General features: G+C 42.0%; 2 protein-coding genes across 4 annotated transcripts; one reads left to right on the forward strand and one right to left on the reverse strand.

Moving 5' to 3' along the window:
- Positions 1-2200: 2200 nt before the first annotated feature.
- Positions 2201-7108, reverse strand: wee2 (WEE2 oocyte meiosis inhibiting kinase). 3 transcript variants are annotated; one of them, XM_044355753.1, is made up of 12 exons: positions 7022-7108; positions 6269-6532; positions 5943-6136; positions 5563-5620; positions 5023-5192; positions 4766-4887; positions 4520-4666; positions 4317-4421; positions 4154-4239; positions 3871-4041; positions 3601-3749; positions 2201-2658 (listed from the first exon to the last, which is right to left on the reverse strand). In XM_044355753.1, exons 2-12 carry the CDS (start codon positions 6521-6523, stop codon positions 2493-2495), a joined length of 1623 nt encoding a protein of 540 aa, XP_044211688.1. In that variant the 5' UTR covers positions 6524-6532; positions 7022-7108; the 3' UTR covers positions 2201-2492. The 3 variants fall into 3 exon arrangements, with proteins under 3 accessions (XP_044211688.1, XP_044211689.1, XP_044211690.1); XM_044355754.1 differs by having other exon boundaries at positions 6269-6603; positions 7022-7102; XM_044355755.1 differs by having other exon boundaries at positions 6269-6584; positions 7022-7076.
- Positions 7109-7203: 95 nt separating this feature from the next.
- Positions 7204-14824, forward strand: dennd11 (DENN domain containing 11). Its single transcript, XM_044355756.1, has 9 exons — positions 7204-8080; positions 8797-8896; positions 9029-9187; positions 10425-10578; positions 10679-10817; positions 11057-11188; positions 11284-11434; positions 11818-11886; positions 11991-14824. Exons 1-9 carry the CDS (start codon positions 7648-7650, stop codon positions 12184-12186), a joined length of 1533 nt encoding a protein of 510 aa, XP_044211691.1. The 5' UTR covers positions 7204-7647; the 3' UTR covers positions 12187-14824.
- Positions 14825-15338: the final 514 nt, after the last annotated feature.

Here is a 15338-nt window from a genome sequence, read left to right on the forward strand (position 1 = left end):
TTCCTCTGTACTGAACAGAATTTATTAATATAGATTTACAATTCATGATGTAATCAAGGGACAGATATAGGAATGTGAATGAAAGTTTGCATCAAGTGAGACACTAGATGCAAACTTGCTAGCTTGTCACTTCCTGCTTTCACTTTAAGAGACAAGTTGTTTTGTTACTGGAAATTAAATCTGCATAGCGACCTGAGTGTGAACGCTCTGACTTTGGTCTGTTACAGTGAGATTTCCTCTGCATTATTTGAGTAAACAAGTGTGTGGCTCGACTGTACATTAGAGTATGTCTGACTACTCTGACACTGCTGGAAACAAAAGGCTTCATTTATTTTGGATGCATACAACAAAAGACTAAAAACTTGTTTTGAGAAAAAAAATCATCCACAGATATGAAACCTCAGTGATGAATGTGGTGAAACTGGTCTGCTATCAAGGTTTATGAAGTGAAACTAACTCTGTAATGTTACCTGTTGAGTTGAGATAATCTTAGTAGTGCAGTTGACAGTTACTATTATTCAGTTACTAGCTCACCAGGCCGGTGCAGTTGCACTGAAGGCTGAATATCATCCAGAGACATAGAGATGCTGCTGGGCAGGTGACCATCGGTTTCAAGTCCTCCATCGTCTTCACTGTCTATCCAGGAGCCGTTGCAGTTGATGTCCCGTTTGAGCTTTTCGCCCAAAGAGAAAAGCTCCTCGTCGTAATCCGGGAGTGTATAGTCCACTTGAAGGAAGGAGAAAATGACCAGAGAGGCGTTTTGCCTACTGGTCAATTTCCTCAGATCATCCATTAATAATCACTACTCGGGACTTTCTAGTTTGGACAAGAACAGTGAGGGTAATGTTAGAAATGTTCGCTCAAGTAAATAAACAGGACAGTCGCCGAAGTGCAGAAAAAAAACACCTGACCAGCCCACTCAAGAAGTTCTGATAACGTTGCATAAAATAGGAAAGTGACTAAATTGCAATTTATAACACATAGTTTAGCTTTACATATCACGTGAGCCAGGACAAATAGACTTAACGCTATTCTGACGGGTAAGCTAGCCAGAACGATTAGCTTAATATTACCTTAATGCTAACTTGGTTAGTTGTCGAAGTCGAACATAAAAGTTAACTTTAACAAAAAACTTTGTGACTGTAGCTGGTTATCTCCAATCTCCTTCGAAACAGTGACTGAGTTTACTCACATTCGTCTTTAATGCCAGTCGCGTTTCACCGTTAGACAGACAGCAGCAAGCTGATGTTTCTAAGATGTTAATGCGCCATTTAATACTCTTCAAACACAGCTGAGGTAATACCCAGATCGCTGTGTGGGCAGCAGGAAAACAGCAACATGTCTTGTGACGTAAGCCTTTGGAGGTGGAGCAAAATCGTGTTACCTAGCCTACATAGTAACCCTAGATTTGCGAAAATCCACCCGAGATTTCAAAGTATTGACTTTAACCCACACCACATTTTAAGCGGTTTCAAATGATCGTTTAAAACCAAACTATGATCTTTCCCTAACACTACCAAGTGGTTTTTGTGCCTAAACCGAACCGTTGTCACACCATAAAACAGCGAGACAGGAATATTTTGAAGTGCCTCGCGAGACTTTCGCAAACCTAGGATTACCATTTAAACAGATCCGTGAGGCAGTGCCCATGATGCCTGCATGCACTGTCAGAAGTTGGTCAACAACGCACACGCACACACAAACACACACACACCCATTTCAACGTGATTTATGGGAAATTGGCTTCGAGTAAACAAAACAAAACAGAAAGAACTGTTGGAGCCGGAGTTCAATGTTGTCTCGCAGGAGGAGGAGAGAGAAGTTTGTCCAATTTATCTTCAATTTTTCTACGATTTCAACAATTTACTTTAAATATAACCCCACCAGCTAAATAATGTAAAACCTGTGACGGACAGTAACGTTGTCACATTAAACTGCTTTAATTTTTAAACCGATTTAATTGTTAAACCTGAATACTAAAAACAATACTACTATTATTGCTCATGCTTCCTAAATTTCTAAACTTTCACATGCAGTGTCAGCCATACAGTTGAAGTGCAGTTATAGATAACATGAACAACAATCTACTGGAAAGTCCCTGCTTTGTCTGAATGTGCTTTTTTGGATTATATTTTATACTGTTGAGAAAAACCGATGAGTGGCAGAGAAAAATCAGGTTATGAAGAGGAAACCAATCTGATAAAATGCTTAAAATGTTTATTTACAGTAAAAAATAAAATAAAACAACTGGTCAAATACCAATTGGTCTGCAGTAGTTACATGATGTTGAAATTATCACTGAAGAAAAGTGAGTCAAATCCGTCCTTTAAGACCAGTGCTGTCCAATATCATCAGTCATTTCTAGAACAACAAACCTTGTGTGGTAAACGGAAAGTTCAAGATTTGTACAATTTTACCATGTCCTGGTTGCAGAAGGAGTTACATTAAACATCAAAACAAAAGGACAGGCACATGGTCCTCACACTGCCCCATCAGACTCCATATCCAGGGCATCCGAAGCTCCTGGATCGTGCCGTCTTTCTACCGACAAGCCTCCTCCCTGCTCTGGGTAGAGACCCAATCTTAGCAGGGGGTTTCACCCCAGGAGGGAGGCTCTGCTTGGGTGACAGAGCTGCCTGACGAGCCTCCTGGAGCTCTCTGTGGAGAAGGGAGAAGAAACGAGTGAATGATTTTAACTGGCATTAGCATTAAGGAGCAATTCATAAAATTCACAGGACAAAGTTAAATTAGAGAGTGAGTAGGTTGTTTTCTGTGAAACATGAAACTGCAACGCCTGTTGGTCATGTTTATATAATTCAGTCTAAAAACAACCACAAAAATAGGAAGTTCCCCTCACATTTTCCTTTTTAAATAAAGCTTTTGTTTCCATAGTTCACTAGCCATGCATTAGAGAGATTTTTCAGTACTTTTAGGTATTTCATATGTACTGCAACACTCCATGTGAGAGTAGGGTCTCTATTTTTTGGTAGATATCACTTTAAAGCTGTCTCTGGGGGTCGAGTCCTAATCCTGAACACATATACAGCTCCTGATGCCAAAGAACATTAAAGTCTCCCTCCACTCAAAAATGTGTTTTGCTTATTGTTCCTTTATTTGGAAATTTGATCTTCAATGTGCAGAGTTTGACACTAGGAGGCTGTTTTCACATTCACATGCTGAAGGGAGAAAGTTTCTCTGTGTTTATTTTAAATCTGAGTTTAAGATGCCTACCAACAAGCACAATTTGTGACATCACAACTAGTTTGGAGCCAATCATGGTACAGTGTGCAACTGTGCACATTCACAGAGAATGGATTTTCAGTGAAGTAGGAGACATCTAGTGTCCATCAGTTAAACTTCTGAAATTAACAATATTTAAATATTTATAGATTCTGATTTTTTCCAGTGAGTGAGAGGGAGTAGATGTCATTTTAAGAATTTCTAATTAAACTAGTTATTTTTTGTGGAAAAGCCATATTGGACATAAATTATTATTCAAAGCAGAGTATTTTTATGTCTGGAGGGGATATTTAAATTCAAGTTGCCCGAAACCCAGAAATCAGGATAGAGCTTCAATTATCCTTCATTATCCCTTCTTACTTTTCAAGCATGGCTGTCCTGAACTTCTCTACATTGAGCTCTCTGCGTAGCTGAGCAGCCAGCCTCCCAGTCCTCCCCTCCCTTAAGACCGTGTGCTTGCAAAGCTCCCTGGCAGACGGCCGCTTCGTCGGGTCTGGATCTAGCAACAACTGACACAAAGAAAAAGGAATTTTCAACAAGCTATGCGGGTGACAAGAGTGAATTCGAGTGCTGTTCTTGCTACAGGTGGCAGCTTTAAATCAAATCTCTTTTTGTTAGAAATCGGGTTACTTGTAGCAAGCCTCTGAAGGGAGGCGAGAGCTCCTGTGGCAGCTTGGGGAGCTGCCCCTCTCTAAGGCTGTGCCACTCATCTCCATTTTGAGGCAGAGGAGGAGCTCCAGCTGCCAGCAGCACTGTGAGACCCAGAGCGAAGAGATCTGCCTTGGGAAGGTGGCTGTAATCCTGGGGAGCAGAGAGACTTTTTTTTTCTTTTTCCCCCATAAGCCTACAGTGAGGTGCAACCAATTCAGACCCCAAGATGACTTTTCCTTTTACCGCTATACAACATTTTTACCTCATGCAGAACCTCACTGGCCAGAAAGCGGCTGTCCCCTTCCTCAACTTGAGGACTGTTGATTGATGTCACATGGCCCAGATCCCCTGCAGAAACGCAACAAGAATGAGAATTAACAGCAAACAAACATTTAGTGCAGTAATTCATCAAATATCAGCAATACCAATTTTGTATATGACTCCTGCTGAAATGCTTCTGTCATCATCCTCCTCGCTTTCCCCCTCACCCGCTGCACCTGTGCTGGAACGCTGGCAAATGAATATATTACCTATAGACAGATGAAGCAACGCACATTTTAGGCACAAGGGACTTCTTTAGATTCAGTATGGACAGTGTGAGAAACATAAACTGCTCAATGAGACATACTTGGTTTGATGTCCAGGTGTACGAGGCCTAAGCTGTGGATGTATTTTAGACCCATAGACACTTGCAATAGCAGATCTTTCAACTCGGCCTCTGAAAACAGCTCACCTTGCACCTCCTTCTTCATGATGGCATCGTTGACACTTCCACCTGACACACACACACACACACACAATGACAGTATCAAAACCACATCATTTAATCTCTCACCTAATGTGCTGTGCTTTTCACGCTAATGAGAAAACGTACCATCACAGTATTCATTCTGAATAATCATGTGATTGTCTTCTGCCCACGCCGAATAATAGCGAACGACATGTGGATGGTGCCCAAGAACAGCATGCGCATACACCTCCTTTAGAGCCAGCTGCCTGTGAGGACATGAAGTATTGTTAGTGATAAATCTGATTCACTTCAGCAGCTAAATCAAAGGAGTGGACTGATCTGTTTAAGTTAAAAAGGCGGCTGCCTATGACTTGGCAGACAGCGCCATGCTGCTGACTCACTCGTTGGCAGAGCCCGCGAGGGGTCGGCGAGAGCGCTTTATGGCATACAAGCAACCGTCGAGCCTCTTCACACACTTGTAAACTGCCCCAAACTCGCCCACGCCAACGCACTCCAGCTCCAGGAACTCGCTCTCATACCGTGACAGCATGAAGGCTTGGACAGCTCGCCTCTGCCAGATAAACAGACGGAGGGCCTTGTGGTGAAACCAAAGAATTTCTAAAGAAGGAACACACGTCAGAGATGGAGCTTTGTTTACAGCCAGGAGAAACATTTTTTGTCTTTCACCAAATATGGTAGTACTTCCACGAGGAAAGTGTTATGTTATGAAGATTCTGACAGCTCTTCTTTTGTTGCCGGAGATTCCATTGCGAAATCCCGGATGTAGGACTGGCAGGGTGTAATTTTGGACAAAAAAATAAATAAATAAAAAAGGAGCTGAGGAGGCAGCTAGAGATGACAAAGCCTCATGATGAAATCATATCAAACGCATCTGAGAGGGAGGATTATTCACTACAAAGCACTGATAAAAATAGTTGTACCTTTGGTGGGAGAAAGGCTTCATCATCCTCCTCTGATGACGTTAAACTGTGTTTCAACCTGAAAGATGAAAAGGGCCTTCAGACCTTTCTATTTTGTGAACAGAACTGCATTAGTAAGGGATAAAACAGTCAGACCTCTGTGTAGGAGCAGTAAAAACAGAAAGATGGAGCATTTGAAATATTTCAATGTCCCACTACATGTCATAAAGGCAATTTCAGCCTCAGTGCAGTGTGTGGGGAACATGTTTATCGTTTAAAAAAAAAAAAAAATAGCTCAAATTTGGTATAAACCATCATAATACAGGTAAGTTAAGATGCTTAGGAATCACAGGTGTTTCTGCAGTACGGGTCTACAGTACCACATCAAAGCAGTAGTTTACCTGCGCTGATAATCATCATCTTCATCACTCCTGAGCTGCTCACTGTTCTTGCGCACCGTGTCAGGGGTGAAAGGATTTACGTTGACCGAGGGTGCATGAATGAGGTTTGCAGCAGCCGAGGCGAAACGAAGGGTCCTCTGATGCCGACTTATCTTAGTGCTGGAGGAAGGCTGGGACGCCTTAGATAGCAGACTCTAGAGGGGGAGAGGAAGAGAAATTAAATTCATTCCTCTGAAGTTAAACTAGTTTGACAATTGACAATTGAGGCTCACTTTAAGAAATCTCCCAAGACCACAGGGGGCATACCAGTCTGAATTATTCCCCACCTTGGGCGTGCTGGGAGAGTCGCAGAGCCTCAGTTTACTCCAGGAAGCATAAGGTATGGGGCTGGTGCACTGTAAAGGGTAAGACAAGGTATTGCTTCTGCTGCGGTGGCGTTGCACCCTGGGCGTCCTGCACGCTGAGCTGGGACTTCGGATCCTGGAGGCGTAGTCATCAGAGCTGTTGTCACTGCTGCTTCCTTCATCTCCGCAGCTAGAGAAGTCCAGCTGCTGGTTGATCTCGTCAAACAACATCGCCATGCTTGGGGCCTGAGTTTTGACAAAGGTTTCCTTTAAGATGCTTATTTGTGGATTTGACGGCCTTAAGAGACAAGAAAAAACTGACAGAGTGACAGATTTAAAAATTGGAATGACACTAGAGTTGATTTTTAGGTCTGGGAAGATTATGGGGCAAACAGGAAATAAAATTGTTATTGAGATAAGATATGCTCTCTCTCAATCTCTATACAAGTAAGTCTAAATACAGTATGACCAGTATGATACAAGGTCACTCTAAACTCACTACTGGCTCACATATTATAAATATATTGTTAATAAGTAAACATTACTGACTGACTTATTTGTTAATTTATCTTTTAGGGACATTTTACCAATCAAGAACACTTGAAAAGCAGCACCCCAGTCAAGCTTCAGACTTATTTGCAAGCTCAAAAGATGCCTCATATAGTGGTCATAAATGTATACATCGGTGTGTGATTTAACCCTGAGTAATAATGTATGTTTATCATATATACTCACGAGCAAGTCGCCTTCCCTACAACCACCACCACGTTTGAATTTCGCGCAACATATGTAAATGACTTCCTGTTTAAATATATGATGCTACCGGGTTAACACATCTAGCTCTGTGATTGGCTGAGTCGTTCATAAACCACACACCTGACTTTAAAGTGGTTGTTAATTGTGTGAACAACAGTTTGACAGTTTATTTATGCAGTGTGTATGGATGTTATGGGATTATCACAAAAACTATAAAATCACATTTAAATAAAAAATGAAATAAAGCACCATAAATGATCATGCACGGGACTGAACAGTCACTGTAGCCGAACCTCTGTATGAAGTTATAAGAATATATACTATTATGGGCAAACTAAATAGTCCATAACAAAAATTAGGTCATTGCATGAAATAGTAATGTAGACACGTGGGCGGAAGTCAGCGACGTCATCAAAACAGTGAGGCAGGAGAGAAGCAGTCCGTCAGTGGATGTGACACGCTTACAAATAGATAGAAAACAACCCAGCGAGCGGCAGGAAATCATGATCCGAACACAGGAGCGTGTTTAGCCTGCTCGATTCATCTGGACATCCGACTGTTGTGTTATTTTTCTCCCTTCCTAAGTCCTCGGAGACAGCAGCACCATGGTGAAAAAGTCGGACCGAGCCCCGCTGCTGGACTGGGAGGAGATCCCACCGCCCGATCCGAGCCAGGCGCCGCCGCCGCCGCCGCGGGAGGAGGTCGCACCGGCGGAGAAAAGTTCGCAACCAGTCGGGCGGACACCGACAGGCACTGCGGCTGGTACTGGGTGGAGCAGCAGCAGCTGCAGCAGCAACAACGGCAACACCGCCGCCACCATCACCTGCAGTCCCACTGGGAGCCTAACAGCTGTTGTTGCCAGCGGGGACGGATACCCGGGCCGCCCGCGAACAGAGCACTGTGGGCACGGGTGGCATCGCCCGGATCCTCTCGGTACAGATCGGAATGTGCTCTTCCCCGGCCTCTCGTTGAGGGATCAATGGGAGGAAAAAGACCAGATCGTTGCTGTGTTTGTGGTTACCTTTGATACAAGATCAGGTAAGCAAGCTGCACATAGCAAGAGCTTCTGATCATTTATCTTTCATGTTGAAAATTGTGGATTGACTGGATAACTATAATTCCTGAAATGATTAGTGATATCTTTTTATTTTGTCTGTGTACTTATAGTACACACCAACTGAGTCATAATGCTGGAGGATGTTGCTGTCAGCCCAGTCAAACACTTCAAATGTTGAGACAATACTAAGATAGGAATAAAATGATCATTTTGTTGGGAGGATCCCTCCAGATCTATTGAAATAAACTGTCTGGCCTGGCTTTCCAGTTCTTGCAAGCCACCCATAAATCTATCAAATGTCAAACATATTGTAGGCTTGAAGCCCAAGCTGCTGTAACTGGGAACATGTTGTAGAAATGCATCGTTGGCATCACTGTTGTTAAAAACAGACAATATCTACAATTAATAGTCCATAAACACAAAAGAACTTTATATGTGGAGTATGCCAGTTTCAGTAAGTTACAGTAGCTGAGTCAGTGCTTTCCCACTGTCCCTGACCTCTTGCTATTTGAGGACTGACATGCAGAATTAGAGGAAGTGGCCAAGATGAAAGTGATGACAGTGACAGTAGGCACAACAATACGGGAAGAAGGTTCATGGTTTACTTTGTGTTTTTGTGTGTGTGTGTGTGTGTGTGTGTGTGTGTGTGTGTGTGTGTGTGTGTGTGTTTGTGTGATTTTGTGCATGTGAACGGCAGGGAACATGGTAGAGTGGTGCTTGCCTCATGACATCAATCTTGATGGAGTTGAATTCAAGTCAATGGCCAGCGGCTCCCATCGGATCACTAACGACTTCATGTATGTACCTCACTCACTTGCCCCCACCCTTCACAAAATCAATTCTTTAGAGGAGTACAGATCTGTTCAAAGCCCTGTTAGAAATCTGTCACTCTGTGTTTACTCCTGTTCTTTGTTTTGGCTTCGGGGTAGATATTTTCGTAAAGGCTGTTACTTTGGGCTGGCCTGTTTCGCTAACATGCCTGTGGAGAGTGAGCTGGAGCGAGGAGCGAGGATGAAGTCTGTAGGAATTCTGTCTCCCTCCTACACTCTGCTTTACCGCTACATGCACTTCCTGGAGAACCAAGTCAGGTAAGGCATGCTGTGTGTTAGGGCTGGGTGATATGGACAAAATCAAATATTGAGATATTATTGTAGGGATGACTGTTGGGTAAAGGTAAATAATAGAACAGCTAGAACAGTCTGGTAAGTTCAGCAAATTGCATCACTTGACTGTAATGCAGCCTTTAAAACCAGGAAAAGACAACATTTATGCCATATGACAATATTATGATATCCAAAATCTAAGACGATATCTAGTCATATATCACAATATCAATATAATATTGACATATTGCCCAGCCCTACTGTGTGTTGTGCATTAAATACCAGTATGTGTATGTGTGAGTCTTTTGTTTATTCTCAGTTTGTCACCTTGGCGCCACCCTATTTGTAGTCTGTTTACCTTATTTACTTCTCACCCAACCGCGTTCACAGGTTGTTGTTTTTTTTCTGCCTCTCTCCTATCCTCGCGTCTTGAAAATGTTCTCATCTATTAAACATGAACCCAGAGTCCCAGTCACAGCTACAGTCACAGGAGCCCATTTACATGCAGTTTTTGTATGATGTCAAGGCTCGGATGTGGAGGCGACCTTGACAGCCTTCTCTTCTCATCTGCTCTTCTGCTTCAGTCCTCTCACGAAAGCTTATCTCCTCATTGACTATGTATAAATATATTACACAGCCACTGTTGCAGGTTATAAATACAGGCGGCTCAGGTTTACTGACGAATACAAGTAGATCTGCATTCATCTGAAAGGAGTGCGGTACTCTAGATGTTTCTGTGTGGTTGCTGTGGCTTTACAGTCACTCTGCAGCAGCAAGCAGATGTGTCAAACTGTAATTTTTGAAGAATGAGTAGTATGATTGAAATTAAGTGATGTGGTTAAACAAGAAGTGGTTACTATCCAAACATACTGACATCATGCAATATGGAGGATCTAAATAGTGTCTATTGTTTTGGGTTTTTTTTTAAAATTTACACAGATTTTCTTATACAGTGTGTAAGAAATAGTGAAAGTGTGAGTAATTTGTGTATCCACGCTACATCGATTGTCTTTAAAACTCTCGGAGAATGCAGTGCTTTCATGGTAGCACAGTACTGACAGATCATGAATGTACATAAAGCTCAAAAGTGAATAAAAAAATGTGATTTGTTCAAATACACTTAAGAAAGCTCCATCTGCTTAATTATAGAAATCTGCAAAGACTTGGATTACTCACACTAGATAAAAATTTCTCTCATTTTCTTCCTGTCATTGCTTTATAGACACCAGTTGCAGTGCCCAGGCCAGTATTCTCCACTGGAGGCTTTCTATGAAGATAAGAAGGCAGTCCTTCCCCCTACAGGAAACGGCCTGGTCACCGCTTGCCCGACGTGGAGTGTTACCACAATCAACCGCTGTATGCACCCAGAAATGAAGGTCTGAACGCAGCAAAGCACACTTATATTTTTTGGTGATGGCAGGTTTTCTCACAAGGTTTCTTGTGCCATAAAAAATAAGCATTATTCCCTCCCTGCAGATCACCCACCCAGCCGGCTGCATGTCCCAGTTCATCCAGTTTTTCGGGGAGCAGATAATGGTGCTGTGGAAGTTTGCGATGCTTAGGAAACGTATCCTCATCTTCTCCCCTCCGCCTGTAGGTGTGGTCTGCTACAGGGGTAAGAAAGCTTAAACCTACATGCTCAAACATACTCCCAACTTCCTCATTTCCACTTCTGTAGTTAGCTAATGTATTGCATTGCACCTGTAATCTGGTGGTTGTAACACACACTCTGTCCTCATTTCTCTTTTAAATAAGGGAAATGATCTGGATGTAACAAATGTAGTAATGTTGCAACCAAAGCGTGATTTATTTTCAAGGAGGTTTTTAATTCAATATGTTCTTGCACTCCTTCAGTGTACTGCTGTTGCTGCCTGGCCAATGTCTCCTTACCTGGAATTGGAGTTACTGTGCCTGAATTACGGCCTTTCTTCTACATCAACATAGCTGACATCACAGCCCTGGAAACGGAGCTGTCATATGTGGCCTGTGAGTGCAGCTTTATCGTTAATGGTTCACCCACCACCGTTTGTTATCTGTGGAAATGATTTCTTATGTATCAACATGTTTGCATGTGTTTTAAGGCACCACGGAGAAGATTTTCGAGGAGAAGAAGGAACTGTACGACGTCTACGTTGACAACCAGAATGTGAAAACTCACAGGAGCCATTTGCAGCCACTGCTGCGACTGAATGCTGCAGATAAGGAGAAGTACAGGAAACTGAGTGAACAGAGGTATCCTGCACACTGTCATATATTGATAAAATAGCGTGTTTTTTGTAAAATAGATCAATTACAATTTGTAAATGTCATCAGATTTTCTCACTTTAGTTGTTGCATTTACTGAAAACAAAAAAAAATCAGAAATAACCACCTGTTCATGCTAGCCTGGAAATATTGTAGAACAGGATACATGTGCCAAAATCTTTTGAAAATGAATTTGTTCTACTATTAAAGAAACTATGCTGCAAAATTAACATGGCTGATAATACTGATACTGGCTAGTGATTTTGTTGTATTTCAAGGAAAATCATCATGCTTTGCCACCAAAATCAGAAGTCTGAGCATCCTGTTTTTGCAGATTTCATACTGATACATGATGACTTTTTTTTTTCCAGGCAAATGTTGCTGTACTCTCAGGAGGTGGATGGAGACTGCACGTCAAACGAAGAGGATCTTTTCATTTTGTGAGTCCTCGACCGGAGTATTAGTAGTCACTCATGCACTTGAATCATAAGCCGGTGTTATTTGAATGCATATGTTGATGCAGTTGTTTTCATTCGTCTTCAAGGTTCTTCATGGAGCTGAATAACCGCATCTTCCAGACCCTGTCAGAAGTAGCAGGGAGCCAGGATCCCACCCTCACCGCTGAGCACGTGAGGGCCATGGGGCTGGATCCCCAGGGCGATCACTCCTTCCTGGTCGACCTGCTGGAGGTGTACGGTATTGACGTCACGCTGGTCATAGACAACCTCTGCTGCTCCTGAGCCCCCCTCCGCCAGGGAAAACTTGGGAATGCCACTGGATATCTGTGCCTTCGAGGCCCCCCACACACACACCAAGACACTATAGACACTGCCTTCACCCTGGGACGTCATCTATCACCCGCTGTCCCCTCCTGGGTGTCTGTTTTTCTTAAGTGTGTGTCTCATCTGACCTATAGAGACTGTTTCCAACCAGTGTGGGTGATAAGGACTGGGCCACAGTGGCTGATAAACACCTGCCTGGCAGACTGTGCCACTTGGCAGCTCCGTGCTCTTATAGCCATTCACATCTTATGTCACTCAGTGCTGTTTTTATTTGTCAGAAATATTGTTTTCTTGTGTGTGCTTGTCTCACTTTGTTTCCGGCTCAAGTGGCCAGGCTGTAAGCACTGGATGAAAATATAGAAGTCTTCATCAGGTCAGGTCTGGTTCTCCACTGCACTCATCACAATATCTGAATAGTTTCATCTTATTTTGGGAAATTACTGCTGGAAATGAATTTGGGCCCTTCAAATACTTTCATAGAAAACTCTAGCCTTCATACTGTGCAGCACATTTAGCAGACTAACCTCTGCTATGATACCATACTTGGATATTTCTTTTTCTGGTAAAAACCACTTTTGGAATTAGTAAAATGAAATGCTTTTTAACCACTATGTTTGTATTTCAAAAAGGAAGCAATAGGAGTCTGTGTGTTAGTTGAATTGGTCAGCCTTTTTCATGTACTTTTGACCTCACAGTCAAATGCATTTTTTTTTGGGGGGGGGGGGGTTTGGACTATTTCTTTTGCAAACTGAAAGTGAGAGATGAGGTCAAAGTGAAACATGTTTGTTAATGAGTGTGAGAGCCTCTTTTTATAATGGGATTTGTTAATGATTGTGAAGCTGAATAAGCTGTAAATACTTTGTTCACCTTTATGCACCTTCAACACGAGGTAGAGCGCTGTTTGATAAGGTGTCTGTGTATAACCACGGTCATAGTGTAAGGGATAGGGGGGGGATGTTCTGGAAACTTTTTGTTGTGTTATATATTTTATCTTCATTTGTCATAATTGGCGGAGAAATTGTCAATGAATGTGATTCTTTAACACTAACTTACCATGAATGCTGCACCATGTCCACCACTGGACTATTTCCTGATGCACACAGTGATCATGCTTAACTGTAATGTTTTTTTTTTATGCTATGTTTAACTCTGAGCCAGCAGCTGATTTTGAAGCAGAGGAGCTTTATGTGTGTGTGTTGTTGTGATACTGTGGACAGGCTTTCATTGTTTTTATTGCGACTCAAACCAGAGGCTGGTTCATCAGTGGAAGCTAATATATCTCCTGTGATCCTGTTGAATGAAGAGTCCTCGATGGAGCCGTTTGTAGTTTACTTGTTGATCAGCTTCAAAGAGATACTCTCCGCTTGTCTGCGTCCATCACAAAGATCCCTTTGTGTTTTTTTTGGAGATCTGGTGATGTCACTGAGAGAGCTGAGCAGAAGCTTTAACTCCACCTTAATTGGCAGATTCGCAGAAAGGCCCCCGTCTGTTCCGGCTGAGGGTTTCTCTCAGTCCTTTTCATCACAGTCCCATTCAGTGAATCCAGCTCTAGAGATGGGCCAACTGTGTCTTTTGAATACTGCTGGCAGACGGGTTTAGTTAATCCATCACGTTGCCAATTTGAGTGATCATTTGTTCCATGTTGGAACACCTGAGACCGAGGCTTGCCTCATATAAATTTGGAGTAGTTCTCAACCTTCTCATAACCCCCCTGGTGCGATCTTGTAATGTACAGGACAGTGAATCTAAAAAAGAAGTCATTTTTTTTATTAAAACTTATTTAAAAGCCTATTTAATTAACTGGCCTTCAAATATTCATATTTGTCACATTCCAAAAATGATCTTTTGGGGCCTGATCTCCAGGTTGAGAACTGCTGATTTACAGCGTGGTCTTATAGCCTGTACTGTATCTTGATTTGACACCCCCCAAGATGTTTTCTGGGTGGGTTAAAAAAGAAGAAAAAAAAACTGTATTGTATTTGAAAGAGAAGGACGGTTAAGCTTTATTGTTTAAAAGGGGCCTTAAGGAAATGTGACTTTCTCAAACTTACTACAGCAAACTCATTTCTGTATGTATGTCAACAGTGTTTGCTGAAAGATTAAGTTCATTGTCCTTAACTTAATGACCTTAATGTCTCCAGTGAAAGCTGTTGACTCTGACTGGTCTCTTTACTTGTCAGCAAACACGTTCTCTTGCCTCTGATATTGTTTGCTTTACAGGTGTACGTTAAATGTAAAAGGGAATGTACACAACACACACACACACACCACTGTATAAAATGCCTTCTTTGTGGAGTCGTTCACAGATGTGTACCAGCATTAGCTAAATGAATCATTTGTACAGCGTGTCACTCTACTGAATGTCAATGACAGCAAAAGTATTGCACACAATGCAGCATCACATCCAAGTAGTATAACTGTTTTCTTCTTGATTGTAATGTAAATCAAAGGTATTCACACAATAACCAATAAGTCTTCACCTTTACTAATGTGAAACACTGTAAGAGATGTCAGTAACGTACACATAAACTCAATAGCATGAGCAACTGTTAATTCCACTGTACTGCCATTGTGAAACAATAAAACATTGATTCAGTTTCAGTGTTATCTACTTCTGTTTCTTACCCTGCTTAACTGTTTCTCACTATTTGCTTTATATTTGCTATTTGCTTTTATAGTCCTGCTCTACTAACACCGCTCCCTTCCCTTAAAGGATTCTGTTACCCACTTTAACAATAAGGTTGATGACTTTTTAATAGACCTCATCCTGCTACCCTCACCATGTCCTGTGTTACTCCTTCCTGCCCTGCTGACTCAGAATCATGTTCCCTCTCTTCTCTCCTCCTACTAGTAAAGACCTGAAACTTAGACTTTGGTCCCGTTTTTATGTCCCAACCACTGACCCATGTCTGTCTGGTTGCTCTATTTTTCAACAAACTCTCATATAATGAACTACATACTAGTATCACTACTTTCATTGCTTTCCAAGATACATCTCAAAGTAACACAAAACAACTAACCCAATAATCTGGACAAGGCAGAGCTAGTTATTCAGATGCCAGTACATCAATGTATTGGTATCAGTTGATACCAGCTTATGGCAGATATAT

This window comes from Thunnus albacares, chromosome 7 (assembly GCF_914725855.1).
Source record: "Thunnus albacares chromosome 7, fThuAlb1.1, whole genome shotgun sequence".
Classification (NCBI taxonomy): Eukaryota; Metazoa; Chordata; class Actinopteri; order Scombriformes; family Scombridae; genus Thunnus; species Thunnus albacares.

What these genes read in the sequence shown, in the direction of transcription:
- wee2 (XM_044355753.1), bottom strand. Translation starts at nt 6,523, where the DNA reads ATGGCGATGTTGTTTGACGAGATCAACCAGCAGCTGGACTTCTCTAGC. An exon ending in ACACCTGGACATCAAACCAA is followed by an intron (nt 4,422 to 4,519) that starts GTATGTCTCATT and finishes ATCTGTCTATAG; the next exon opens with GTAATATATTCATTTGCCAG. An exon ending in CCTTCAGAGGCTTGCTACAA is followed by an intron (nt 3,750 to 3,870) that starts GTAACCCGATTT and finishes TCTTTGTGTCAG; the next exon opens with TTGTTGCTAGATCCAGACCC.
- dennd11 (XM_044355756.1), top strand. Translation starts at nt 7,648, where the DNA reads ATGGTGAAAAAGTCGGACCGAGCCCCGCTGCTGGACTGGGAGGAGATC. An exon ending in TTCCTGGAGAACCAAGTCAG is followed by an intron (nt 9,188 to 10,424) that starts GTAAGGCATGCT and finishes ATTGCTTTATAG; the next exon opens with ACACCAGTTGCAGTGCCCAG. An exon ending in AGGAAACTGAGTGAACAGAG is followed by an intron (nt 11,435 to 11,817) that starts GTATCCTGCACA and finishes TTTTTTTTCCAG; the next exon opens with GCAAATGTTGCTGTACTCTC.